We start from the raw sequence: 27,418 nt of genomic DNA, 5'->3' as shown, positions 1-27,418 counted from the left end.
CATGGTGCACCAGCAGCACAGGAATCACTAGAAGTCATACCAAGAACACGCAGAAGGAAGCCTTGGTACTGGTGGGGGTTTGTTTTTTTGGGGGCTTGTTTTCCCATTAGGGTCTTAATGTAAAATGCACGTAAGTTTCAAGGAATTGGCTCTGGAGTCCTCTCATTGCGGAAGCTGTTTTCTCATCTGCTTTCCTTCCTAACTCCCTGACTCTTGCGTCTGGCTGCAAGGTGGCCTAGTTTCAAGATGTGTGGCAGAGAAAAGTGACAGACGATGTACCGGTACCATAGCAATACTTTTACAGAATCAAAATGCCAAAATTAGTTGGTGCTAAAAGTGCTTTTGACATCTCACGCGGCATTCCTGCCTGCTGAGTGCTCTAGGCTATTGCAAGCATTTACAAGAAAGAAGCATTGCTGAAGGTTTCAAGGTTTCTTGCTTATTCCAAATGTATGTGGCACAGGAAGCACGAAGGCCTCTAAATTTAGGGTCATTCTTCTGCTCCATGTTGCTGTACCAACCTTCAGCATAGTGAGCTGTTCTGACTCCCAGCTCAGGGCCTACTGCTGTGAGGAGCACTGCCAGCTCTGCTGCCTCCCTGCCCACCTCTGTGGCTCCTCACCACTGTCCAGGGGAATCTCGAGCTGACCAGATCCTTTGAACTAATACAGAGAGGGCATTCTCCAGGAGGAGGGCCTGGCACCTTACAGTTTCTATGGGTAAACCTCAAGGAGCCTTCACAGTCTGCCCTTACAAAACTCCATACAACTGCAAATGGTGCTTTCAGTGTTCAGGGGCTCTCACCACATTTTTTGTTGGCGGTGATAGCTGAAGTCTGGTTGCAGTTTGGTCAGGTCAGCAACGGCCTGCTGCACTCCAGAGCAATGGTGATTTTTTTCCAGCTCTTGCTGGAGCAGCACAACTCCCCTCCCTGGTGACCTGGAAGTTTTGAGAGATTGCTGCAGTGTCACAGAGTGGCTTTTGAGCCAAAGGCATGAAGGGGGGAAAAAATGGATGTTTGAATAAATCACTTGCATAGCACAAGTTCAAATGGTAAAAAAAAATGGGACTTGTCTGGCTGAGAAGCCAATCTAAGCTTGCTACCTGCATTGCCTGGAGACAACTTGGCTCACTCCCTTTCCAATGAATGCTGTTATTGCAACAATATGCTTGTGCTTCTTTATGCTTAGCTGAGGCCCTTCAGGTCTCCTTCTGGGCTTGGGTCCCTAGTAGCTACAATGCCTCAGGCCAGTACTATAGAGCAGAAATGAGGTGGAGTTCAAACTGACAAGTATTTTCTCAAGGGCTCTGAAATTGAATTTGGGATTCCATTGGCTTGCTCTTGCCTTATGGCTGCCTTTCCTTAACCCCACTAAGTGAAGCATTCAAGTAAAATCCAGCTGAGATCTAGCACTACTTAGCAGCTGGGCCAGGTGTTGAAAGGTGGTACCCTTTAAGCAAACCTTCAATCAGCCTTACAATAAAGGGAGAGAGCAAATTGTATTATAAACCTCAGTCTTCATAGTGCTAACTATAGGCTCCCAAAAGTTATTTGAAGTGCTGTTTATCTCTGAAGAGTGAATAAGTTGCTAACTGCAAAACAGGCATTAGCGAAATGTATACTCCATTCAAGTGATTAATCTGAGGAGTTACAATGTTGCTAGTCCCTGATTTTAAGGGCTCCTTTAAACAGCTGTCTATTAATAACAATAACAAAAAGAGCAGTGAAGTTAAAATCAACAAACTATTATCTGTTAGGATTATTCATGGACTGTGACATTGTGAACACATTAAAAGCCCTTAATGCCAAATTTAGACAAGCAACATCAAGTGGAAGTGGGAAAAATTAAGAGAACTGCTTCTGAAGGAAGTGCTAAAAATGTGAAAAGGTGAGGATTTTTTTATCTCGAGAGCCATTCTTGGTATTGTTCAGTTCTAAGGCAAGTGCAGCTATCTAGAAAAGTGCTGAATTAGTTATGGGGCAGAAGATTTAGCTGGGATTTTTTTCCCAGTTCTCTCTCGTGTATGTTTTGACTTGCATGTTTTTATATTTACTTTTACTAAAAACCAGCAACAGCTTCTTACAGTGTAGTTTCAGAGATAACAAACAAAAGATTTACCTCTAAAATTCACAGCAGTGCTCAGAGCTCCCGTGTGTTACCTGCAATTTACTTGCTATTTGCCCAGTGTGTATTTGCCTTGTTACTTTGATCTGATACATTCTTTGTGCTGGAAAACATTGCCCTTTGTGGCAGGATCTGTCCTCACCTATTTATTTTATAATAAGCACCTTTTATAAACACCTTTAGATTTAATCCATTTCCTTCTGGGAAAACAGAAACAATTACAATATAATTTGAGCACTTGGCTGTGTGCTTTTATTTAAAAGGCAAAATGACTCCGTTCAACAGAACAGAAGTACCAGCAGTTTATTGTGTAAGTCAAACATTTCGTGGAAAGCTGTCAAGTTGGGCATGTTGCTAATTTCAGTCATTACATAAAGCCAAAAAATGTAATTGCCAAAACTGGCCATAGGTTACAATACCGGACTTCCCTCTCCCACATTTATGTTTTTAATCTTTGGGAAACGGTTTGTTTTCCTAAGAGCTGTTTGTAGAAAAGGCACGTATGATTTGTCAGATTAATGTAATGTCTGGTGTGCTCCCGTCAGATTCAGGGAAGATAAAATCTACAAGGATACTTAATTAAAAAAGAATGTGATCTGGTTTATAAATCACTGCTGCCAGCCACCCCGAAACGTGCACCGTGGAAACGGCCTCGCGTTACAAGGGTACAAGAGCATAAACTCCTTAAGCTTGGATGTGAATTAAACCAACTTACTGAATTAACTTTCTCTGAAGGACAGGCTAAGCCTTAAACGGCACCAAACACACACCAGCCTCTCCTACTGGGCAGTACGGAAACCCACGTTAACGTTACATGAAGGCGGAGAGCGCTACCACGGGTGCCGCCAGCCTGCTGCGGCGCCTCTGCCACCGCCGGGGCCCCGCACGGGCCGGGCCCTTGCCCATTCCGGGGCCGCGGGGGAGTGTCAGCAGGCATTTGCGGCAGCCCGGCGCATCACCCGCCTGACGCGCGGGGTGTGATGGACCCACGGGCTCCGCAGCCAGCTCCGGCCCCTGGAGGGGGCTTCAGAGCCGCCGGGCAGCCCCTCCGCTCGCCCGGACGTACGGACGGAGCCTGCCGCTGCCTCGGCTGACCGGGCAGCGCGGCTGCAAGCACACAAACCGCTGCGGGGCGGTGGGGCTCCAGGAGACACCAGTGGGCAACATCCATTTACCTCATGCCGCGGGGGGGGGGTGAAGTGGGACAGCGGCGGTGCGGGGCCGCGCGGCCACCACGTGCTCGCCGCCCCCCGTCACCTTCCACGGCCACGCGGACACGGCCGTGTCGCGTCCCGTCGTCCCGTGCGAGCACCCGCTCTGACGGCCTCCCCGCGCGCACGTGCGCGGCCCGCCCGTGGCGCCCGTCTACCGGGTGCCCGCGCCGCGGTCACGCGAGACCGCGGCCAGCTCAGAGCCCCCCGGCCCCGCCAGGCCGCGCCTCCACGCAGCGGCTGCCTTGCGGCGGGTGCGCCTCTTCCCTGCCCTGTCCCCGTCCCCATCCCGGTCCCCGTCACGCGACGGGAGCGCGCCTTCTTGCGGGGAGGTGTGGATGGGGGGTGCCGTGGTGAAGCTGCGGCCGGCGGCGGGGCTGCCCGCTTGGCGCCGAGTGGGAGCGAGCGGCGGGGGCGCGCGGGGTCTCCAGTGGGAACCGCGCGTTCCCTGTGGCTGGCGGCCGAAGGGGTGGGGATGAGGCGGGGGGGGGGGGGGGGGAAGAGCGGCCTGCTCCTCCCCCCTCCCCTCCCGCCTCTGCCCCTGCCCCGGGGCGGCGGGTGGCGCTGGCCGCGGCGGGTCGGGGCTCAGTGTCCTTGTGCGGAAATGACACACGGTCCCGTCACGTCACGCGAGAGCGCAGCGCGCGGACCCTCGCACACAAAGAGCGGGGGGGGAGACGCGGGCACCAGCGGCGGCCGCTCCAGCCGCCCCCGCCGTCCCGGGGCTCCCGTGCCCACGCGCGGAGCTGAGGTAAGTGCCGCTGCCGCCGCTCGCCTCCCGTGCCGGGCGGGAGGGGCGCCGCTCCGCGCAGCCCCCGGCGGGGAGCGCCGCCCCGGCGGGTAGGGGAGGAACCGGGAGAGGGGCCGCGCCAGCGGAGCGGGGGAGCGGGAGGCGCGGGGTCGGCCCCTCCCCCCCGGCCGCGGCTCGGGGCTCCGCCGCCGCTCTCCCCCCGCCGCGGTGCGCGGGGGGCTCTTTGTTCGTGACTTGGAACCGTGCTGGAGCGCTGCGGCACGGGGCACGCGCGCCCGGCCCGGTGCCTCCATCTGCGGGGTGCGCAGGGGGGAGGGAAGGAGAAGGAGCGGGCAGAGTGGAACGGTCACGCCGCCGTCACCTCCAGTCTCACCTTATCCCCTCCTCTCCCCCCCGCACGCCGGCCACATAGATCCGCCCGGGCAGGGTTCGCACCGGAAGCATCAACCGCTGCCGCCACCGCCGCCTCGGGCTCGTGGGTCTGACCGCGGAAGCGGCCCCGGCCGCCGCGTGCGGGGCGCGCGGGGCGTCCTCACCGCAGCCCCCGCCTCCGGGCGGGGCGACGCCGCCGCGCCGTTCCCACGTGGCGCCCTCCGCCGCCACCGCCCCTCCGCGGGGAGTCCCGGCCGCGCGGGGGGAGCCGCGGCTCAGCGGGGTTCCCCCTGCCTCCCGGTACCGGGTCCCGCCGGGGCGCTCCGCGCGGTGGCTCCTTAGGAGCCCGTGGAGCAGCGTGGCCCCGGGAACGATGGGGCTGGGGTCTGGCTTGAGAAAGATGGTGGCAGGAGCGTCGGGAGGGTGGTCATTCACGCCGGTTCGGGGTGCGTGGTGCACTGGGGGGACCGGAGAAGGCCACCGCGGGGGAGTTGCCCGCTGCCTTTGCCCGGCTTGCCCGCATTGCCCGCTGCCTCTACCCTACTTTCCCCTGTGGTATTTCCACACAGCCTTTTGTAAATAGAAGGGGACAAACTCTGAAGCAGCAGAATGTGAGCCGGCTGCAGGCCAGCAGCCATGTGACGGCTTCCACATAGCGTTGACGCAGTCCCAGAGCTTTTTGGATTGAAGTGCTGGTAGTTTGTCGCTGCCACCTATAAAAACAGTGTATGCCCGACCCTCAGGGCAGAGACATTTAAACAGGGGAAGAAAACCCTTTTCTTTGCTTCTGACTGATACCTGCTATTCAGATGATTAATGTACTTGAATGAGTACTTCTAATAAAACAAATAGTTGCCGTTACATGTTGATACATTTTTCTCCTGCTATATCAAAGTCAGCACTGGGCCAGTTACACTTTCTATCTTTGCTAAGTATTTTCATAGCTTAGATGTCAGGTAGATAAAAATAAAGCAAAGTTGAATGCAGTTTGGGGGAGATTTTAAGTTGTCTGTATGAAGTTCACATGGAACAGTGTTCTAAAATAAATGCAAAGAATGAGGAAAGAGAATGAAGCACTGAGGAAAACAAAATGTTTCTAATAGACCAGGGAAAGCACCTGACTGAAGAGGATGCATTAATGCTAGAAATAAGCTAGGTTAATATTTTGCTGATCACTGCAAGATTAAATTGGTGTTTGGTAAAGTACAGGGGACAGGTTGAGAAAACTTCTGTGTTGGGCAACTTGTGGGAAAACTGAGAGGAGTGATTTTTTTTATTATTTTTATTTAAACTGCATCTGCAGATGTAACTAAAATTAAATAAAGGCCCAAATTGAAAACATGCCCCGTAAGTCCCATTGGCAAAGTGCCCTCACTGCAGGCTGGCTTCAGGAGGCTTGAGGCTTCCTGTCCTCCTCCACAGGGCAGCAGAGGAGGTTTTCAAACTATGTTAAGTATAGGGATTTTATTGTCCGTAGAAGTAATGCTTCCAACAACATCTGCTGGTGCTTTTAAAAATATACTTTTTTCATAGTTTTAGAACTTGTTCTACATGTATTTATAGTTCAAACATGATTATAATGTTGGAATATTCTTTTCTAAGGTATTTAATGTTTCAAGTATCAGTACTGGGTATCAAGACTAAATTTTACTCAAAACCTCCACTTTTGGCTTCAGCAGCATGCTTAAAAATGATAGAGTAGAAAGCTTCTGCTTTTGGTATTTGTATTGTCTGCTTGCATTTTGCTCATTGTTTAATCAACTGAAGCAACTCTCTTATTTCAGTTTCTTTGAGTAGTTAATTTGAAATCAGGGCTTTTTTTCTTAATAAAGCTGGTTTCAGGTATCAGACTTCTTCATCCTGCTGCCTTTTCACATAAGTTCTCCAGCCTTTTCAAATTTTTTGCTACAAAAAGTCACAAGTTATAAGGAAACCTGACTAAAGATATACAAAGTACAGTCAGGGCTACAAATCAAACAGTACAGATTTCCCCTTCTTTCCCCGATTTCTGTCTGTTACAATAGTTTCAGGTGTAATTTGTAACATTAGTAGGTAATGTTTCAGGGACCATACTGGCAGTGACCCTTTCTAGTTACTTACTTGTTCTCACCATCATACTGATGAGTATGGTTATGAGATTTTCAGCAATGGAGGATACTTAAATAGAAAATAAGAATGAGAATGCAGAGAAGTACAGGAAAACAAAAGCAAACCAACATTCTTTTGGGGTTTCTTTGTGGTTTGTTAATTTGTTTTGGGGTTTGGTTGTTGGTTTTTTTTTTTGAGAAGGCCTTGTCAAAATTCTGTAATACTTAAAGTCAAATCACTGGCCCATGGAGTTGTACAGAAGGCAAACATTGCCTCCACGAAATAAAAGTTACAGCACTATTTTGGAGTGGTATGTATGCGTAATTCAGTTTAATGTAATGTGAGTTACATTGTTTTTGTACAAGTTGGAGGAATCAGATGTACCCCTAGGATAGCTGCAATATCGAAATTACTGAGCCCAGTGCTACAGCTAGGAAGTAAAAGATGCAGATTACTTGGCTCTCAGAACAGAACTCAGAACTCATAGTTCTCTAGGTTTGCTTCTGCAGCCCAGCAGGAGAGTTTTCCAAGAGACAGCCTGGAAAGCGACACACATACTGAGCAGGAGGCAACTCCTGGGCAGCCTGAGCAGTGGTGCGTGCCTTCTGTCCTGTCTCCTCCTGGGACTGCAGGGCTGGGTGTTGGGAATGGGTGTTTGCTCTTGATATTTCAAAGCATTACACAGGAATTGTTCTTCTAAGGCATCATGAGGGATGGTATTTCACACTGTCACTGGGTGGTTAGAGCAGCCCTCTGCTCACCTGTGTGGGACAGGACTGCTTCCACCTATGTTTCCACCTACCTACCCCAGCTTTAGAGTCTGTGGTCTTCTTCCCTTGGGACGCATCAGTTGCTCCCTGTGCTTTATCCAGTGCATGTTTCATATGAAATACTGACAGACTCGAAGAGAGGGAGCAGGACTACAGACGCTTGACTGTCCAGTGAGTATCTAGCTACTAGAGTGATTAATCTTTGTCCCTTACTGAGGAGGAATATGTGTACAGTAGTTTTGGTGGGCTCTGGGTAAACCACACGCTTAACTACATAGCATAATACCATTGCAATGTTGTGATAAAAGTCCTGCTACAGGAAAGTATGTGTAGGAGGAGGTGCTACTTTGGCTGTGAAACAGCAGTTCAGTATACAGTTCTTTGTAAAAATTAGCCAATGTTACCTCCTTCCAAATACCAGCTTTTTTGGTATTGACACCATTAACTGCACTGGGTTACCTGCGCTTTAAGAGGAGTGTTGTATCTTTCACTGCATGATAATAGTAAGGAAATTGAGTAACTTATATCCACACGGGCTGTTAAACACATGTTTAACATTATTAGCAAACACATGTATCTTAACTTTTGACCAAAATTTAAAGGACATTTCATGTCTTCATAACCAAACAATACTTGAGTAGAGTACTTCTCATTGAAGCCTCTTTTATATATGAAGCAATGTACCACCACCATGAGGCTTTAAAAGGAATAAACATTTCATGATACACAGTATCTAAATTCCTGTCTTTCTAAAAACATTTTTATAATCAATAATGAAGAATTACAGACATTCATTCCCACCTGCATGAAGATGCAAAAATATTTAGTGGGATGGTGTGCCTTTAAGAAGGAGCGTCTACACCTTTGTTATGCATTGATGAGCTGAACAGTACAATGTTATGCAAGCATTTAAATTATAAATAGCAAATGTATAAAACTGATAACAGGCATTCTTATTGGAGTATATTAGTTAAGACAATGAATCACTTACATTTGTTAGTATCAGTAACAAGGGTTATGAAGTGAGAATTGCTTTCCACATACAGCATGTGTGTACTTCTGTAGTTTTCTATGCAGTTTTTGCACTACCTTTTTTGTTTTATTTTGTTTTCAGAACTTTTTACATTAGATAAGGGAGTTTGAAGAGTAAAGAGTTACTTTTTTTTAGTTACGAATAGCAGAACAACAGTAATTTTTCTGGTGGACTTTTGGGGTTTTGTTTTTTTTTTTTGGGGGGGGTGGTTAAGTCAGAATTTGAAAGTGGTCTGTCATGCATTCTATAAGAATGATTGTGGATGCAGCAAACCACCGTGGTGTTATGTTGTCAGTAAGATCTTGTATGTAAGTACAAAATCTAGCTGTTGTCAGTAAGATCTTTCAGTACCTTGTGCTGTTACAGTGGTCACAATCATAAGTAGGTCACAGGTAGGGAAAGTATCCTCCAGAGCCAACACATGAGTAATTGGTAGGTGGTAAATAGAAGAATGCATGTTATGGAATGACTGAACTTAAGCATATGATTCAATTCTGAACTCTCTACCAATAAGTAGGTACTTTTAAGTAGCTTTATGCATTATACCAGATGATACGAGACTGAAATACATTTAGAGTATGTTATGCAATTTGCTCCCTTATAAAATCTTTTGTACCTAAGTGCTTTGAATCCTTAAAGCTTCAATGCATATTTTGGTTAGGCTTGTTTTCAATAAAATGATCGCATTTTTTGCTCTACTTGATGCAGCATGATGCACTAAATGCCCTAATTTTTAAGGTATTCTTCCATGCTTTGAAACTCACAGCATTGTGCTATGCACTGAGTTTCCCACTAGCCATGGTTTATACCATTTCAATGTTGAATGTTGTTACCAAAATGGTACAGAGGTACAATTAAGCATCATAACCTGATAAGTCCTTTGAAGAGAGGTCTGTGTCTAGTGATACCAGTGAAGTAGGGAACATTAAGTATCTTCGTTGAGTTGTCTTGTTCATCATCTAATCAGATGAGAAGAAGGGAGAGCAGGATCTATGGGAAGAGGATTCGGCCAATAGTGACAGCCAAGGTGGGCTGGGACCGGACCCCCTCTTCTTTCCCTGTCGCCCTGTGCTCTGGCCCACAGCTCTTCCTGCTTGCCCTCTGGTGTGCCGTAACCAGATGATGAGGTTACTCTTCTAGCATTTGGGGATCTGAATTCTTGTCACTGCTGCAGAATTGAGAGCAGGAAAGAAAAAAAAAGTAGCATAAAATAAAGGAAATAAAGCAAAACAAACAAAAAACCCCAAACACACACACAAACAAAACATCCAACAACAATAAAACCACGCCAGATTTTTCCGGCTCCCAGATACCTCTTTAAGCCCTGTGCCATTGGTAAGTGAAATACCCTACACTTATTTATGACTGTCCTCTATAAGAGTCCCACAGTACTGAGCATGTTCTGAAAATGGCTGTTGAATCTTAGCCAGCAGGCCAGATGCAGAGGAGATTCTCCTAGTGCAGCAGTTTGAGCAGGGCTAAAAAGATTTTTGCACATGCAGTACATCAGAAACTTGGTATCTAGAATCTATAACCACTTGCAAGTTTAGCTGATAGCTGAGTGGGATGTCTGGATCTTGCTGCAAATCACAAGATCACAAATCAAACACACTTAGATTGGTGTTTAGAGTTTCACTGTAATGCGATTCAATTTATTAGAAGTAATTTAACTTGAAGTAGGAGGACACAGTTCCATATATCACATCAGTTCTCTGCAAATAGGCTCATTGTGCATTAGTTTAAAAAGAATGGTATCCTCGTTTACATGATTAAAAATCTACTTATTTACTTCTCTTGGAAGAATGAAGCTCTGAGCACCTTAAGAAAACCATCCTTTTTGGTTCATCTTGCTTAACTGTTTCAGAAGTGTCAGGATGTGTGGGTGAGTCTGGAGGGCTGAGCTCAAAGTAATGTTTCTGTTTTCCCAAGTGAGCGCTGGCATCACACAAGGCTCTGTTGCATGACACCCAGCAATGGCTCACACAGGTATCTGTGCAGTACCAGCACTAGTAGCTATCTAGGCAGTTTAAATGGGAAAGTGAGTACATGCTGATACATAAGTACTGTGTTTATTTCTATGACATGAATTATATAGAAGTTAAAAACCACATACTGTTTTCAAGACAACTGTTCTCAGTAGATGAAATGTAGGCAGTAAAATCTGATGAGTTACTGTTTGTGTTCTGAGGATGGGGTCTGTTTACCTCTTCTTCCTTGATTGTTGAATTTGTCCAAGTGTTACACATCTTACTGTTTATCCTACATTAGATAGGCTTAGGTAATGACTGTACTAGAAGACCATTAATCAAAGGCTCAGTCTCTTGAAATAAAAATTAGAGTATTAGCTATTTGCTTCATTTTTAGTGTTCAGGGGTGTAGGATCCATAATAAGGGTTACGAGATATACACTTTCTGGGTTTTACCCATGTTCTAGTGCAAGCATAGAGAAAAGTTATGTTCATTCATTGATTGTAGGTCTGTTTTGTTAGGTGTTTCTGAACTGTTCAGACATTAGAAACCAGAGAACCCAGAGAAATATGTATAAACCAACTTGGTTCACAAGCTAAACTATTCACAAGCAAAACCCTTAAACCTTGAAGTTCAAATTTTGTGTTCATATTTGGTAAAGCACCATATTTTTGTCATTTCAGGTGGAAGTACTGGTGCTTAAGCTATAGCTCCAGTCAACTTCATTAGGATCAAGATCTAGCTATTGACCTAGGTGCTGTTGTAGGTGTTTGGTATGTTTTGGAATGCTTCTTCCAGATCCTCTTTTTCACCAAAACCCAGGATGTACTGCAGTATCTGTCTGTGTCTCAGCAAGATAAAGTCACCAAGGCTGGTTACTCTTGTCAGTCACGGCTGCCTACCTGTTTCCAGCTTCAGCACAGGATGTTCACTCCTTCCCAGAACTAGCTAACTGCTGTCCTGTAGATAGCATCGAGTCAGTATTAGGCTAAGGATGATAAATGTATGTATCTTCTGTTTTGAAAAGAGACATATAAGATAAGAATGTAGTGTGTTTGTGTACTCAACATGACAAGGAGCAATTGTTAGGTATTTGCTTTACTGGACCCATTTCTGACTTGATTTGCACTTTTTTGTCCTAGGTTCTTTTAGTTCATTTTTACTCCAACTTTGTTTATTCTCACAATCTGGCCCAGAATGCAAACTCAAAACAGATTTTGACACTGCTGCGTCTTCTAGGGAGTCAATAACTATTATTCATAAGTACTGATTCATTGTAATCAGTAGTTTAAAGAATCTAAAATGTTTTATCTGTAGTGGACTTTAAACAGAATTATTGTTAACCTTACATATGCATACAAGCATGGACATGCTAGCACAAGCACACAGACTTTTCCCCTTCCCATAGGCAAGTCCATTGCTACTCAGATTTGAAGCAAGATGGTGGTGTAAATGGATGATAGGTGAAGTTTCATGAAACGGTTGAACCAAGCTAGTGGCTTGCTGGTAAGAGAGAGGTTGGTTTTAATTCTTCCCTTCTGTCACAAACCTCATGCGTACTCCTTACCAGGGGCCAGTTACTTTCCTTACCCTTGACCTCTCTGAATTAACAGAAAAATCACCCAGAAAAGAAAGAAGTGAATTGTTTTCTGTCAATTTATCAAGATGGAAGGGCTCACCCATGCTTAACTGAGGTGGGCACCCATGCGTGTCTGAGGGAGCAGGTGGGACTATGAGGCAGGAAATCACAGGGGTAGTTGAATCCTGTCTCTCATCAGAAGCTTCTACATGTGCTTCATTTTATCACAGTGTTCAAGTTCTTACAAATTTCACTAAGAAGACAAGAAACCTGATAAGGAGAGAGATATTACTGGGACTCCCAAAAAGGAAAAGGCTGGACCTCGTGCTTTGTTTGGTATCAAAGTGTTCAAAAATTGTCTCTAAACTGGAGAGACATGGATTTGATGGATGGACCAGTCAGTGGATAAGGAGTTGGATGGTCACACTCAAAGAGTTGTGGTCAATGGCTTGATGTCCAGGTGGAGACCAGTGACAAATGGTGTTCCTCAGGGGTTGGTATTGGGACTGGTGCTGTTTAGCATCTTTGTCAGTGACATGGACGGTGGGACTGATGTACCCTCAGCAAGTTTGCCAGTGACACCAAGCTGTGTGGTTCGGTTGTTACGCTGGAGGAAAGGAATGCCATCCAGAGGGACCTTGACATGCTTGTGAGGTGGGCCAGTGTGAACCTCATGAAGTTCAACAAGGCCATGTGCAGGGTCCTGCAGCTGGGTCAGGGCAATCCCAAGCACAAATACAAGTTGGGCAGAGAATGGGTTCAGAGCAGCCTTGAGAAGAAGAACTTGGGTGTGTTGGTTGATGAGAAACTGAATGTGATCCAGCAATGTGAGCCTGCAGCCCAGAAACCAACTGTATCCTGGGCTGCATCAGAGGAATTACTGCCAGCAGGTCAAGGGAGTTGATTCCCTCCCTCCACTCTTGCGAAACCCCACCTGGAACACTGCATCCAGCTCTGGGGCCCCCAATATAAGAGGGATGTGGACCTGATGGAGCAAGTCCAGAGGAGGCCACAAAATGACCAAAGGGCTGGAGCAGCTTCTCCTATGAAGACAGGCTGATTCTATGGAATACAAAGCCCAGCCTTTCTAGGTTTCATTGATTCTGGGGCTGGGTTTAACTATTCTCTTTTAATTGTATTCTGGCAGTTTTAAAATTAAAAAAAAAATCAACTGAAGTAGTACCACTGTTTTAAATTTGTGAAACAATGTTTTGACTTAATGTGACTTGACCTGAGTTTGGGATAGCTTTAGTCTTCTGGTGTTGCCTCTTTTAGAAAAAGTTAACTGTTAACCAGGGTATGTTCTTTGCTTTAGTTTCACTTTTTTCCAGTTTTAACGAGTGGTTATTCAACTCCTCATTTATCTTCTCCTTCCAGTTTGCTTATATTCTCCCAGAGGAATTCTCCTACACCATTTTTCCTGTTTGAGTAGCAGTGATAGCTGGAGTTAGACAGAAAATATAATTACCTATAGCCTCTCCTAAATATTTTGTGTTGTTCCATCTGCCACTACCTTTATAGTCTTCCCTTCTGACTCTGTATTTATAATCTTCTCATGTTTTGCTCTGATAGAGCAGTCTAGGATTATCTGGAAAACCATTCTGATTTCCATTACAGAATGTTCTGTAGTGGTACCAGCTGATTCGATTGCTGTCACCTCTGGCCCTCACAAAATGACTCTTGTCATGCTTCTTGAGCACTGGCATATGTTGGTCTTGCACACATCGTTCCAAACTAAGCCTAGCGCAGCCTGGAAAACTGTAAGATCTAGGCACTGAATATCAATTCATGACTATATGAACAATTAGTACTATGTGCTTTTCTTAAGGTCTGGTGTAGCTTTTTGATGGTGCTGTATGAAGTACACTGTTTCAGGCTTTTTCATAAAGAGCTGTAGTGGCTGTGTCTAAATTCCTAAGTAAGTCCTGTTGAGTTAGTAAGACTTGATATTAACTCTCATGCGTGTATATCAAGTGGTTTAAAAGTTGGTGTGGGCAACTTAGGTTCATATTATTATGTCTCTGCAGGAGTTTGCAGAACTTTAAGTGGTGGGATTACAGTATTGTAAAGTTGGCATAATTTATATGTGGATCGGTTACTAAATGCAAGTCCTGAAAGAGGGGATTATGGTGGTTAAAAGGAGTAACTATCTAAGGGGTTTGCAGTAGCTGTACATCCAACTGGGAGAGGCTTTCTGGTGACGTGATGATGAAGTCAATCTCTTGTTATCTTCTTGAGGATGCCCTTTAAAAAACTGTATTTAGGGGCCATGTTGAAGACCAGCACATCAAAGAGTATTTTGGCTTCTAGAGTGGCCTGGTATGAGCTGGTATTATAACTCCATGCATGTTTTGATTCAGTCTGTGTGCATAACGCGTTGTAGTGCAGTTGTACAAAATCTTATCCAGAACGTGATCTCATACTTACTGTTAACAGCCATCAGTTGCTGAAGAAGAAAAATTCATAGCTGCACAATATTAAAATGTTTACAGAGTTTTGAATAGTTTTGGGCTTTTTCTTTTGAAAAAGTACTTCTGTTCAACACTGTTAAAAGAAAGGTAGAGAGTTTTAAAAACTCCAGACCAGAGTCTGTCTCTTTCTCTCCCCATCCCTCTTTTAAATTTTATTGTAATTCCCACCCCTGGGCTGTACGTGTGCTTTTGATTGATTGTTTTTATTCACTTACTCCAGCACAGGGAAGCCTGTTTTGATTTTGGACCTTGGATAAAAGATAGGCAGGAAGCAGAATGCAACTGTGAAAATGTAAAGTAATAATATTCTGGGGCCAAGTAAACCTAATGCTCTGTGTAGATGAACATTAGCGGTGGGTGACAGTTTACAAGTCACCAGCTTGCCAACTGAGTGTCAGTTTGCATCTGTGTGCCCTGTAACGGTCAGCGAGACCTGATAGAGTTGTTCGCTTTGTAGATCTCCAAAAGATTTGGAGTATCTTTTAGGAACATGTTCACAGATTGAGGTTTGCCCCCAAGTAACTTGCAAAATTAGTTTTCCATATAACAGAAGAACAGCTGAGTTCTTCATGTGAGAAGTAATGCTAAAATCATGCTAAAATAATACATATGGGTTTTTTTCCTTACAAAAAATATTCCTACATTATTTAGAGGCTAACAGAAAAAAAGGAATTACTGTAGATCTGCAGATGGCTCTGCTTGAACTGATGCAAACCATACCAAAAGATCAAAGATTTTTAAATGAAAACTTGACTACAGCATGTGTATTACAGTTTATGATGAGTTTTCCTTCTCCGAGGACTTTGGGTCACCACAATGACAGTACAAAAACATTTGACTGTAATAAGAAGTGGTGACTTGGTACAGGATGGAGAGTGTAATGCAGTTAACTTCCATTTATATACTGCCAAGATATTTTATAAAGAAGGTGGCTTTTATTTTTCTCCATAGCAGAAAAAGACATGGTTTTAAATACTTTCCTAGCTGTCATATGTTGTCTGCGGTATGGTTTGCATGTAGGCAGTTCTATAGATGGCCATGAAATGTACTGAAAATTATTACAAATGTGGAAATTATCTATGGGCTGTTAATGCCTAATGGCTCTAGATTAAAAGTATATTATATATATTATTTTTCTGATTATAAAAGCAGATGTAGATATTTCCTGATGCCAAAAGATGCTGATACTTATTTTTGTTTTGTTCTTTAGTGAGATAGAAGATGAATTCAGCTGAAATCACTGATGATGATGAAGGTAAAATACTACGTTTTGTGTAACTTATGATCAGGCAGAAATACTTGTTGAATTAAACCCTTTGTAACCTGATAAAAAATGTGCTTGGATCAAGACAAATTACATTAATGGCTTTTAAAAAGCTATCTGAAATACACCATTATCATTATTACTCATTGTATTTTCTGCTCTACGTCCTTCCCCCCTTGCAAATACATCTTCCTACTGTAACTTTATTTGTTTAGACTCTTTGGGGAAGAAACTGTAATTCACTGGATAACTGAATGGTTCCTAGCTTAATAAAAACTTGTCTTTTGCGTGGCCTCAGCATACGCTTGTCATACAAGTCATAAAAAATAATTTCAAAACACATTTTCGTGAAAAGAAACAAAACCTGAAAGATTCTGTTATTGGTGTCATGGTTTTCTGAAGAGATTGCTTTATCTTTCTAAACCTTCTTTTTTTGCAGTAAAAATCCCTAAAAATAATGTTGTGAAAGTAGAAACAGAAAATGAAGATGAAGCTCTAGACTGCTCAGTATCATCCAGATCTGCCGAGAAGCACTCATTGGATGGCACAGTTACTTTCCTGCAGGATTCCAACAAACGGAAGCAGACCTCACTGGGTTGTGATGGAAGCCAGCAAGATGTCTTACCCAGCGTGAAGAAAAGACGCTTTACACAAGAGGTGACTTCTCTATACATGATTTTCTGTGATTTTTCTGCTCATATTTTATAGGCTAAATTTGTTGCTGCTACAAGCAAAATGCCAGTCATTTAACTAGACTTGCATTAGTAATGAGTTCAAGGCAAGTGTGGTTAATCTTAACCATGTTTGCACATATTACTTGTATGCGTATTTCTTTAAATAATGTGAGAGCAATTATATATATGAAATATAGTTACAGGTTAATTCATTCATATGAAGTACACTTTTGTTGTTTGTCAGAGAATGTAGGAGCAGGTAGTGATTTGGATTAATTGACTGTGACTCTGATTATAGTTCGTCTCATGTCACCCAGCCCTTCAGCTGGATCCTCAGTGATGGAATCAGGGCTGTAATTCTTCCTTCTGTGACACAGATTTCAATGTCAGTAAGACAAGTATAAATTTGTGTATTATTTGAAAGATAAAAATGCAGGGATGCAGAAGACTTCAGCATATCAAGAACAGAATATATTACAACTTCGAGTGGAGCATCCAACTTATGACACTCCAGATGTTTGCCCAGGCAGTGGAGGAGATGCTCAGTGTATTCCATTATCCTGTTCTAGTGTTTCACCTCTCTAGCAATCAGAGATTTTCATTAATCCTTACTGAAACTGAGCAAGTGTCTTTTTGTCCTTGTTCTTTTCAGTAAGGGAGAGCAGTGATCATCTGTTCCTAGAAAAGTCTTCTGCACATGGGAAAATTGATGAGTTGTTGCCCACCCTTGCCTTTCATTCCAAGACTAAAATTCTGGGGTTTCAGCTCTTCTTCAGAACTGACCTTACATTTTTGTTGTTCCTGTAAGATTCCCAGAAGGGTAATGTCCAGTGCTGGGTAGTCACATCTCTTCTAACACCCTCTAATGCAGTGTAATGACCTTCTGTTTCTCACACTCAGCACTTTATTAAAATAACCTAGATTCAAATTCATCCTCTTTTGAATAACTTCAGACAGGCCCTGGGTTATATTTAGTTTGTGATCTACTCTAATTCACGTACCCTTTTCTGCTGTTCTGCTACCTAGGCAGTTATTGCATGTTGTATTTGTGCATTTCTCCTTCCTAGCCATAGCTCTTCATATTTCTTTTTCTTGACTGTTGTCTCTCTGACTTCTCGAGGCTGCTTTTTTCCCTGAATGCCTGTGGTAGGTAGGTTTTAATTGTTACAGTTTCTTTCTTTTAATTTCTCTTTTTATAATTGTTTTACATAGAATCATAGAATAGTGAGAGTTCGAAGGGACCTTAAGACATGCATTCAAATTCTTAAAAAAAGCTTCATAGTGGTCTCTGAACTGTGCTCGGGTTGCATTTTACTGGTTGCCTTTAATAAATTTTTAAATTTAGTTTGAAATTAATTAGAACTTTGGACTTGATAATATCAGAAAGTGACCCAGTAACAATGATGAAAATTCATTCTTGAATGACCCCAAAGAATCAGCATGTTTAGTTAAATAACCGACCCGAAATAGTCCTCAATCCTAACTACATTTTTGAAGTTACTTATCTAATATCAATATTTTGGTTTAGTTGATGACTTCTTTAACTACTTCTAATTAAACAGAGAACAAAATGTTAATTATTTTTGAGAATATTGTGCTTTGTAGTATGTTTTTACTACAAGTCACATAAGCATCTGCGTATGGTATAAGAAGAGCTGTACTACTTATGTTATATAAGTGTACTGTGGGGCTGGTGATTGTGTTACTAAATGACTTTCAGAAGATATTTCCCTTTTATTTGTTAATTCCAATTGTCATTTCATAACCAGAAATTAATTTTCTCTTTTTTTCTTTTTTAAGTGTCAAAGATTCAAAGAAGTTACAAAAGTTTATTTACAGGACATTTCCAAGTTCTCATGTGTTTAATAGAATCTCTTTAAGTGGTTGTTGCTCATGTGTTTATTATTCTTTACACATATGCTAGAATATTATGCTCTGTATTCTTACAGATGTTTAGACTTTGTTTATTAAGCATAATAAACAGAGTGCTGGACTTTAGCACTGAACAGAGCGATAACTAAACAACTTTTAAAACTTGGCTTTAGGAGTCAGAGAGATAATGTGGGAGACTATTTCACAATTACTTAAATTGGTCAATGTTTACAAAATACTTCATTTTGCAAATGTTCAAAGAACACATATAATATAAAAACTTGCTATGCAAATATAGTATAAAAAGCAGCACCATTTTATGTAAATTGAATCTCATAGGACAATATCTTGCTTATTTTTTTGATGGTACTTTAAAACTGATCATCTTAAATGGGTGTAGTATTATATGAAATACACTGATGTTTAAAGATCAGTGTACACAAGATGGATTTTAAAGTATTACATACCAGTTTAACTGGAGAATTTATGAAAAGCCATGTATTTGTGCTGTGAATAGTGCTGTTCCCAGATGGAAACTGTATAAAGACAAGATCATTGAAAGCAAAAGAAAATAAAACAAGAATATATCTGAAACAAAAAGTCTTTAAATGTAGGCCCAAATGTGTTGTCATCCATTAGTCAAACAGCAAGTCTGTGTTTCTGAAATGCAGATAACCAGATCTATTCTGCAAGAAGATCCATACATTCTGAGATGCATTAGTGAAAGCACAGAAGTTTTGCTGTCATCGCAGCAGAGATCTGCTGTAGTTCTTAGCATGAACACTTCTCCAGAGCAATGCATCCAAAACTGGTAACGCAGACTTCCACAATACTCACTTCAAAGTGCAGTAAGATAAATGAAGACAATCAATTTGTGCTGTTTAATACACATTCTAATATCACTGTGCCCTGGCTCTGTGAGAGGTATGCATTAATAGATGTTACTCCCACATTGCCAAGTATTATTACATAAATAATTAGGGAATTATTAGCTATAATAATTAGCTATTTAGGTAGCAGATCACACTGTATGCATAAGAAATGTATTCTCCAAAATTCCAGTTTTGTTTTGTTCTTTTATCTAAACTGGTAAAAGAAGTTTATAATTTGGTCTGGGTGTCTGACTGGGGAGCAGAAGTATGTTTATTGTCAGTGCAGATTTTAATGACCTGCTTTCAGGTGATGTCTGCTTGGGAGAGTTCTGTTGCCATCTGGAAATACCTCTGTTTCTCCACTGACAGGTATAGGTGGTGTATGACTTCAAACCCAACATAGGACCCTATAGTTAGGTGGGAGCAATGTGGATCTCAGTTTGCTCACAATTCTTGTGTTCTGTTATTTTACAAGTCACAAAGAGCTGATTTAGTTAGGGCATATCATACCACTTGCTGGGATAAAAGTTACCCTTTAATAGCTGGTGGTGTTACAGGACTGTAGTTCCTTGCTGTCCTCCTAGCAAATGTGCTGTATGAGTGGGACTGGAAGAACAATCTTCTAAATGGGATCTGGACATCAGGTGTAAGCCCACCATGGCTAGGGATACTGCAAATATCTGTGAAATATATTGCCTTTGCATTAATGTTTTCATTTTGTCGTCTATCCATACAACTTTGGATGTGAAAAGCATGAGGTTTCATATACAGGGTTGTATGATGTGAATGATACTTCACATCTTCGACTTAATTGAATCTGCTGGTTTCTAAAGTTAGAGCAGAAACCAGCTTGTTTTTTTTCTGAGCCTTTTTTGGGTATACATTGCATTAGAAATTAAAAAGTAAGTAGATGGAGTTTGTCACTGCAGTAAGCGGATGCCAAGTGTGAGTGCACATAGGGACCCCATCGATTTCATGAGTGTTACAGTTCTGTTTTTTCAGAGGGAACTTTAATTCAAGTTCCCACTGTAAGATGTAGCAGGGTCTTCACTAGGATTTCACATTGCTTGTGGCTCTCAGGTCAGACCTCAAGTCTGTGTTTCATTTGTCTCTATACTTAAATTCAAATTCTGTGGGTTTTTATCTAATTAATGTTCTGTGGAACAAGCCAAGCAAAATGTTTTGGTACAGTCTTCTCTAAAATCTGTGAGTGTTTTCTCAGGTCTGAATTCTGTATGTTGGATTTTGATTCTGTTGTATCTATTTAGCTTCCCAAGCTTCTATTTGCAATATCCATGTGTTGGCAAAAAAACCCAACCCACCCAAGCCCTGCATATTTGCAGTGGGTTGGTGAAAATTCTTGCTTTCCATTTCAAGCAGAAGAGTTAGAAAGTATTGAAAACAGTAATTCCTTAAGAGATCATTACTGGTTCTTACCTAAATAATTTAGAAAATTAGATACCCATGAGTCTAAACTTCCTGCCTTTCAGAAATAAATAAATCTTGGGCTTCCCTTTTTTAGAAAGGCAATACCAAGGTGCTTTCCACTTTGTTCTTAAATTTTTATTACTTAAATTGACTTTTTTTATTTTTTTAATTACAGTTCACTTGGGTAAGAAAAGAAGCATAATTTGGGTATCTAGCGTATAGCCTTTGAGGTATTTTCAAAAGCTAAACTAAAGAGAGTGCTGGAACGTTAAATGTTGTTGTTGGAGGCAGTGGCAAGGTCACAAGACCAGGAGTCAGAAAACCTAGATTCTATTCTTGGCTCTGCTGCTGACTTGTTGCCACCCGAATTCTTTACAGCCCAAGATCCTCATATGCAAGGTGAAGCATAATGATACTTGATTTGTGAGAGCATTTAGAGCTCTGTGATTTAAGAGTACTAAGTGTTATTACTGGGTTTTATTCCATGGAGAAAACCATGACCAAAACAAACAAAACCACCTTCACTAATACTTTACTGTCTTTTTATTTTTTATATATATAATGAATTTATTGATTCTGATGTATTTAACACAGCTAAGTCCTCTGGAGAAATTTTGAGTTTGTATATGTATGTAACATATTTATAGTTAATATTTTGAAGGTGGTCTTACTAATACAATATTTATTCATTTCAAGGGTCCCCTTTCAAACTTGAAAATCAGAGATACTGGCTCACCCACTCAGGTAAATGCAGAGCAGCCAAACAAGAACAAGAATTCTAACGTAACGTGGCTCTGTGAAGAAGAATCTTTCAGTGACATAACCACTCCATCTTACAAAAAACCTCTCTATGGCATCTCACACAAAATCACAGAGAAGAAGAACCCACCAGGAGCAGAGCAGTTTGCTTCCTATGAGTTGTTTGAAAAAATCAACCCCAGCAGTCCCTTGCCTCTTCGGACTTTGAATGACCAACGCAAAAGGGACTCGGCTGCAGCCATTGCTGTAACAGCAGCCACCACAGATTCTGACCCAAATATATATTCTTTGATACAGAAAATGTTCTACACACTTAACACCCTCAATACCAATATGACTCAGCTCCACAGTAAAGTTGACCTGTTGTCTCTGGAGGTTAGCAGAATTAAAAAGCAAGTCAGCCCAACAGAGTCCGTTGCAGACTTCAAGCCCCCCCCGGAGTACCAGCTGACTTCTGCGGAGCTCAAACAAATCATGGATCAAAGCACATCAGGTGGAGACCTTGCTTGCCGATTGCTGGTGCAGCTCTTCCCAGAGCTTTTCAGCGACGATGAGTTCAGCAGAAGCTGCAGTGCATGCGGCTTTCTCAACAAAAGGAAACTCGAATCTCTTCATCTGCAGCTGATCCGTAACTATGTGGAAGTTTGTTATCCTTCTGTGAAGAATACAGCTGTGTGGCAGGTGGAATGTCTGCCTCAAGTCAATGATTTTTTCAATAGATTTTGGGCTCAAAGGGAAATGGAAAACAGTCAGCAGAATGTGCAGTCGTCCAGTTTTTATGAGAGTGAGCAAGTCGAATCCTCTCATTTTATCGATGATAAAGAGCAGGATGAAGCTTTGTCCTTAGACAGGAGTAGTGCCATTGCCTCAGACTACATGCTGGATGCTCAGGATCTCAGTGAATTTTTAGATGAAGCTTCTTCTCCAGGGGAGTTTTCTGTTTTCTTGTTACACCGATTGTTTCCAGAACTCTTTGACCACAGAAAATTAGCTGAAAGGTACAGCTGCTTTGGAGACTCTGGAAGACAGCTGCTGGATCCTCATCGGCTTCAAATAATCCGTAGGTACACTGAAATTTACTTTCCAGATGTACAAGAAGAAGAAGCCTGGTTGCAGCAATGTGTGCAGCGAATAAACGATGAGCTTGAAAACACATATATGGATGGAAGTGAATGTGATCAGATGAGAGATGACTATTATGATTCTTCTAGTTTACCAGATGATGTGTCAATCATAAAAGTGGAAGACAGTTTTGAATATGAAAAACCAGGTAGACGCTCAAAAAAAATCTGGCTTGTACCCATAGACTTCGACAAACTTGACTTTCCCCCTCCCGATTTCGATGTCCCTGTCCCAGATTACCTGTTGAACAAAGAACAGATTAAAAGCATATATGAAAGCAGTCTTTCCATAGGCAACTTTGCCTCTCGATTGCTTGTTCTCTTATTTCCTGAACTGTTTACTCATGAAAACTTACGGAAGCAATACAACTGTAGTGGATCTTTAGGCAAGAAACAGCTTGACCCCACTAGAATTAAATTAATTCGACATTATGTGCAGATACTGTACCCCAGAGCAAAGAATGACAGAGTGTGGACATTGGAGTTTGTTGGGAAGCTTGATGAGAGGTGTCGACGTAGAGACACGGAGCAAAGGCGCTCTTACCAACAGCAACGGAGAATCCATGTGCCAGGGCCCGACAGGAGGGAATTTCTCAGCTATGTAATAAACCCCGAGAGGTTTCGAGAGGAATTTGAAGGGCCACCACTGCCGCCAGAAAGAAGCAGCAAGGATTTTTGCAAGATACCACTCGATGAGCTCGTTGTTCCAAATCCGGACTTCCCTGTGCCTTCTCTGTATTTGCTGTCTGATAAGGAGGTAAGAGAGATAGTGCAGCAGAGCCTGTCGGTCGGCAACTTTGCTGCCAGGCTTCTTGTAAGACTCTTTCCCGAACTCTTTACTCCAGAGAATCTCAGGCTGCAATACAACCATTCAGGTGCTTGTAACAAAAAACAGCTTGATCCTATCAGACTGAGACTGATCCGTCATTACGTGGAGGCAGTTTACCCTGTGGAGAAAATGGAAGAAGTGTGGCATTATGAATGTATACCGAGCATTGATGAAAGATGCCGGCGTCCTAACAGAAAAAAGTGTGATATACTGAAAAAAGCAAAGAAAACAAAAAAAGTCACAGATTCTTTAAATTCCTAAGACTTTGACCACTAAATTATTGTCAGGATTATGCTTTGGTTTAGACTGAGGGGCCTGTCAGGAGCTGAGGGTGATCAGCATCTAGGACAGTCAGGGGCTAAGTTTGTTGCTTTTTAATGTGTGTGTTGTATTGATGTAGGCACTGCAGCAGTGGGAAGTGGCTTACTACATTTGTACATGGGTAAAGACCGTAAGTCATCGATAGCACTATCAATGACTCACTAGTGCATGTATTGAAACTGTATTACTCCACTCCCCATTTCTGCATCTTCTGTTTTTTATCACTTTCTGATAATAAACAATATTTTTTAAAAATCATTGTGCTCTTCAGGAGCAGTTTTTAATTGTACCCTTCTGAACAAGACTTGTAACTTAATTCAGAGTTTGAAATTTAACCTTAATTTAAATTTGAAAGTGCCATGTTCACTGGAAATCATTGGAATATTAGACTTTGTTTCTACAGTAATTGCAGTTTCACATTTGTTGTGTTCTTGATGATACCGAGATATTGAAAATAATAAAACCATGTCAAAAATGGGTCAAAATAGTGTCATCTGCATTTTCAGCCATCACCCAGGTTTTATTTCTAAACCTAAGAATGAATTGTTGAGAAACTGAGATGTGAGCACAGACACGATGTGAATTTTTGGTTGAGGGTTTTTTTTAATCTTGACATGACAACCTTGATCCTGCCCCTGTGAGTTCTCTTGTTTTGTCCAGTGTCACTGCTGGTGTGACAGAGGATGTTTGAATAAAGCATGTCAGAACAGACCCAGGCGTGTACCCATGGAATGTCTTGCCATCGCCTGCTTGCTGCTGTGTTCTTAAAATAGCAAAGATATTTGCTAACAGCAAAAAGACCTGAAACAAAAGCTTGGAAAAATTATAGACCTTAATATCAAAATCATGATTCCAAAGGTTTCCAGTGTTCATATTGAATTGCAGATATAAAAAGTATGTGCAAAGATGGGTTTTGTGATGAAATTCAGTGTTTCAGGATCCCCTCTTGCAAGCTGTGGTAATATAATTAATTCTTTGCTTAAATGCAGCAACACTTGGATATTTTGGGTGTAGGAATATTGAATTCCTTCACTTTGCCAAATTGATTTAGTGTAATTAGTAGCTATTTGGAGGCATAACTGTGTATGTATAACTTAGGTTCATACAGTCAAGTTTACATCATTAATATATTAAAGTGTAACAAAGATCACCCTGTACCCAATGTGAATTTGCTGTATGACTTGTCATTGGAGAGTGCTGCTTTAAAACTAGTTTTCCTCTTCTCTTTTTTCCTCTCCTTTTTTTCCTTCTTTTAATACTGATAGAAATGGTGAGAGAGAGTCAAACATGAATTTTTAAGACAGTAAAGACAGTGATCGCTTACTGACCATCGCTGGAACACCTTGGAGCAATTGTTGATGTTGTCTGTGGTCCTTTTTTGTTGTTTACGTAGATGGGTCGTAGTGTCAAATTTTATGCCAGTTCCAGTGTAATTGTCTATTTTAGCATTTGTAAGAAAGTACAAAATATTTGATATTTTTACTTTCAGGTTTTTAGAATTTACTGCTCTTAGAGTCATATGGATCCCTTTCTTTTAAAAGCAAAACAAAACGGTTTTTTTCCTGATGGCAAGAACTAGTAAAAGTATTATGTTAAACTGGGAGTAAATCATAATAGTTAGTAGCATTTGCTCATTTTCCCCATATGCTAGCAACATTTTCAAAGAATGTATGAAGAAAATCGTGAATGTACTAAATAATACACTGATACTGTTTATATCCATACAAATGTTTCCTGTTGGTTTAAATAATAGCAGACCATGCACAAGATGGATATCAAAGCAAATATGGCTATAATAAAAAATGAAAACATTTTACCAAAGATAAAGAACTGATACCACAATGTCTGCATCTTTCATTTTAGCATAAATTTAGCAAGCTGAATGTATCAGAAACCAAGACTTTCTCTTGTAATTGTATGCTACCTAGCACCTCTGTGAATTTTTTTACATGCACTTTTATGGGAGATAAAATAATTACAGAGAATATTAACAACTGCTTAACCTGTTGTTGTGAATAGCTGGCCAGAAGGTAAGAAATACATTTTCTTATCTTAATGTCATACATGTTTCGCCACTTAGTGATGTTGAAGCTCCCAGAAGAATTTGATCAACATTAAGTGTTTCTACAATTGACAGATGTTCCTAGCTAGCATGCAAATTTGAGATATACTGGCTTTTACTGTAGATGTTGACATTAAGTAAAAAATTCAGTCAATTCATATTACCTAAGTAGTGAAAAAACAATTTTCACCTTTTAAAATGACATTTTTGAAAGTGGGTGTAGAAAGATTTTAATTGGTTTTTTCCTCTTAACTTCTGATTGTTGTATACATTCCTTTTATCTCACTCTTCACAACCCTTTCATGATTTGTTTGATTGTATGTTTTATAACGGATATCAAGAAATACATATGAATAGTGATGTAGTTCACTAATGAAAGCTATTTCAGTGCATCTGAAGTACAGCCACTTCATCCAGTTGGTCAGTCTTGTAAATAAATTAAAGGTATATTATTTTCATACAAGAGGAATGCTGTCTAGTGATTGCTTGAGTACAAGCAGGAAGTTTTTCTTACAAAGTCTGTTACTAAGGTCTAAGACAACCTCAGCTGTTCAGGAAAAGCATAAATGAAAATACCCTGGTTTGCTGCAGCCATTTAAAAATATTTTTCCAGTTTTCAGATTTTTTTTGTTTAAAAAAATAAAGTTGTCATTTTTGAAGTGAGGCTATCATAGGAAGATTGCTAGATATTGAAGTGTTCAGAACGCGTGTAGCCGTGCACACACACTGACTTGCTATGGATGACTATTACTTTCTACTTACCAGGTCAGTAAACCCTGTTAAGGTGCATATTAAGTGTCTCTGTCAGCTTCAGGTAAGCATTGAATAGCTGACTTCTAACAGCTGTCTGAAAGAAATGGTGTAATATAACTATGTATTTTTGTGTCTTGTGCATTTCCCACAAATTAAAAACTTACTTAGAAGCTCTGTAAAAGATGCAAAACCGCATAGCAAAAGAGAGATCAAGTATGCATCACTTTATTGCCTGTTAACTGCATTCAGCTGTCAGAATCAATGAGTCCGCAATTGAGAAAGATCTTTACATGAAGTCAACCACTTTGTTACGCTGATGTATTACAGCCACCAAAGTGTTTCACGTTCTGCAAAATGTTTGACTGGCTTTTTTTCTTATCTTCAAGGTGCAGATAATTTATTTGTAGGTACACTTTTTCAAAATCTGTCATTTGTTTCTTTTCAACTATTGTTTGATGTTTATATTGTGTTATAGCAGTGAGAAACAGAGGATCTTGTGCTTGACACTCTGCAAAGGCACACCAGGTCTGATTTCATGCTGGAAGGGGATAATATGAATTCTACAGCCCCAAAAGCACAGAAAATAATATGCAGGTTTTAGTCATAATTTATTTTTATTCAGATTTTGGTTTTGCTGATTAAAAGGATGTGAAGCAGCTGGGAAAATCACTGTCTTAAGCTTGCCTGTACTGAGGGTGGGGTATAGATTGACAGGTGTTTTTACTTAACTGTGCATATTTTACTTAACTGTGCATATTTTGATTGGTTGCACTTAAAATCTATGGGAGAACAAGTGTGGCAGGTTCAAGCCTATGGTTTTTCTGAGTAAATGAAACAAACTCCGTCACTGTCATTGCCAAAACTACTTCAGTTCCTTGGTTTGACTCTGATTTTTTTCATCATTAGTGCAATGCAATTAGCACCAACACTTCTGGGGTTTTCTTCAGGATCATTCTGAAAAGACTGCTTTCAAATGTGCTTGAAGTTGTTTAAATTGCATAGATGAAGTGATGGTTTAGTTCCCTCTCCTAATTCTTCCTTCTGACTGTCTTTGCTAAGAAAGACAGAAAAAGAAATAAATCCATGTTTGTTTG

At 41.4% G+C, this 27,418-nt stretch overlaps 1 protein-coding gene across 1 annotated transcript; it reads left to right on the top strand.

Annotated features, from left to right (window-relative positions):
- Positions 1–3,950: 3,950 nt before the first annotated feature.
- On the top strand, positions 3,951–27,418 carry BEND3 (BEN domain containing 3). The gene is made up of 4 exons (XM_034060718.1): positions 3,951–4,088; positions 15,580–15,624; positions 16,073–16,290; positions 21,176–27,418. Exons 2-4 carry the CDS (start codon positions 15,591–15,593, stop codon positions 23,447–23,449), a joined length of 2,526 nt encoding a protein of 841 aa, XP_033916609.1. The 5' UTR covers positions 3,951–4,088; positions 15,580–15,590; the 3' UTR covers positions 23,450–27,418.

The sequence above is a fragment of the Melopsittacus undulatus genome, chromosome 3 (assembly GCF_012275295.1).
Source record: "Melopsittacus undulatus isolate bMelUnd1 chromosome 3, bMelUnd1.mat.Z, whole genome shotgun sequence".
Classification (NCBI taxonomy): Eukaryota; Metazoa; Chordata; class Aves; order Psittaciformes; family Psittaculidae; genus Melopsittacus; species Melopsittacus undulatus.
Note: the sequence above shows the minus strand (reverse complement) of the source record. Positions and strands in the feature narration are given on the sequence as shown.

Excerpts from the sequence above, each read along its gene's own strand:
- BEND3 (XM_034060718.1), top strand. The coding sequence starts at position 15,591 with ATGAATTCAGCTGAAATCACTGATGATGATGAAG. Across the intron at positions 15,625-16,072 it reads AATCACTGATGATGATGAAG|TAAAAATCCCTAAAAATAAT; the intron begins GTAAAATACTAC and ends CTTTTTTTGCAG. Across the intron at positions 16,291-21,175 it reads AAAGACGCTTTACACAAGAG|GGTCCCCTTTCAAACTTGAA; the intron begins GTGACTTCTCTA and ends ATTCATTTCAAG.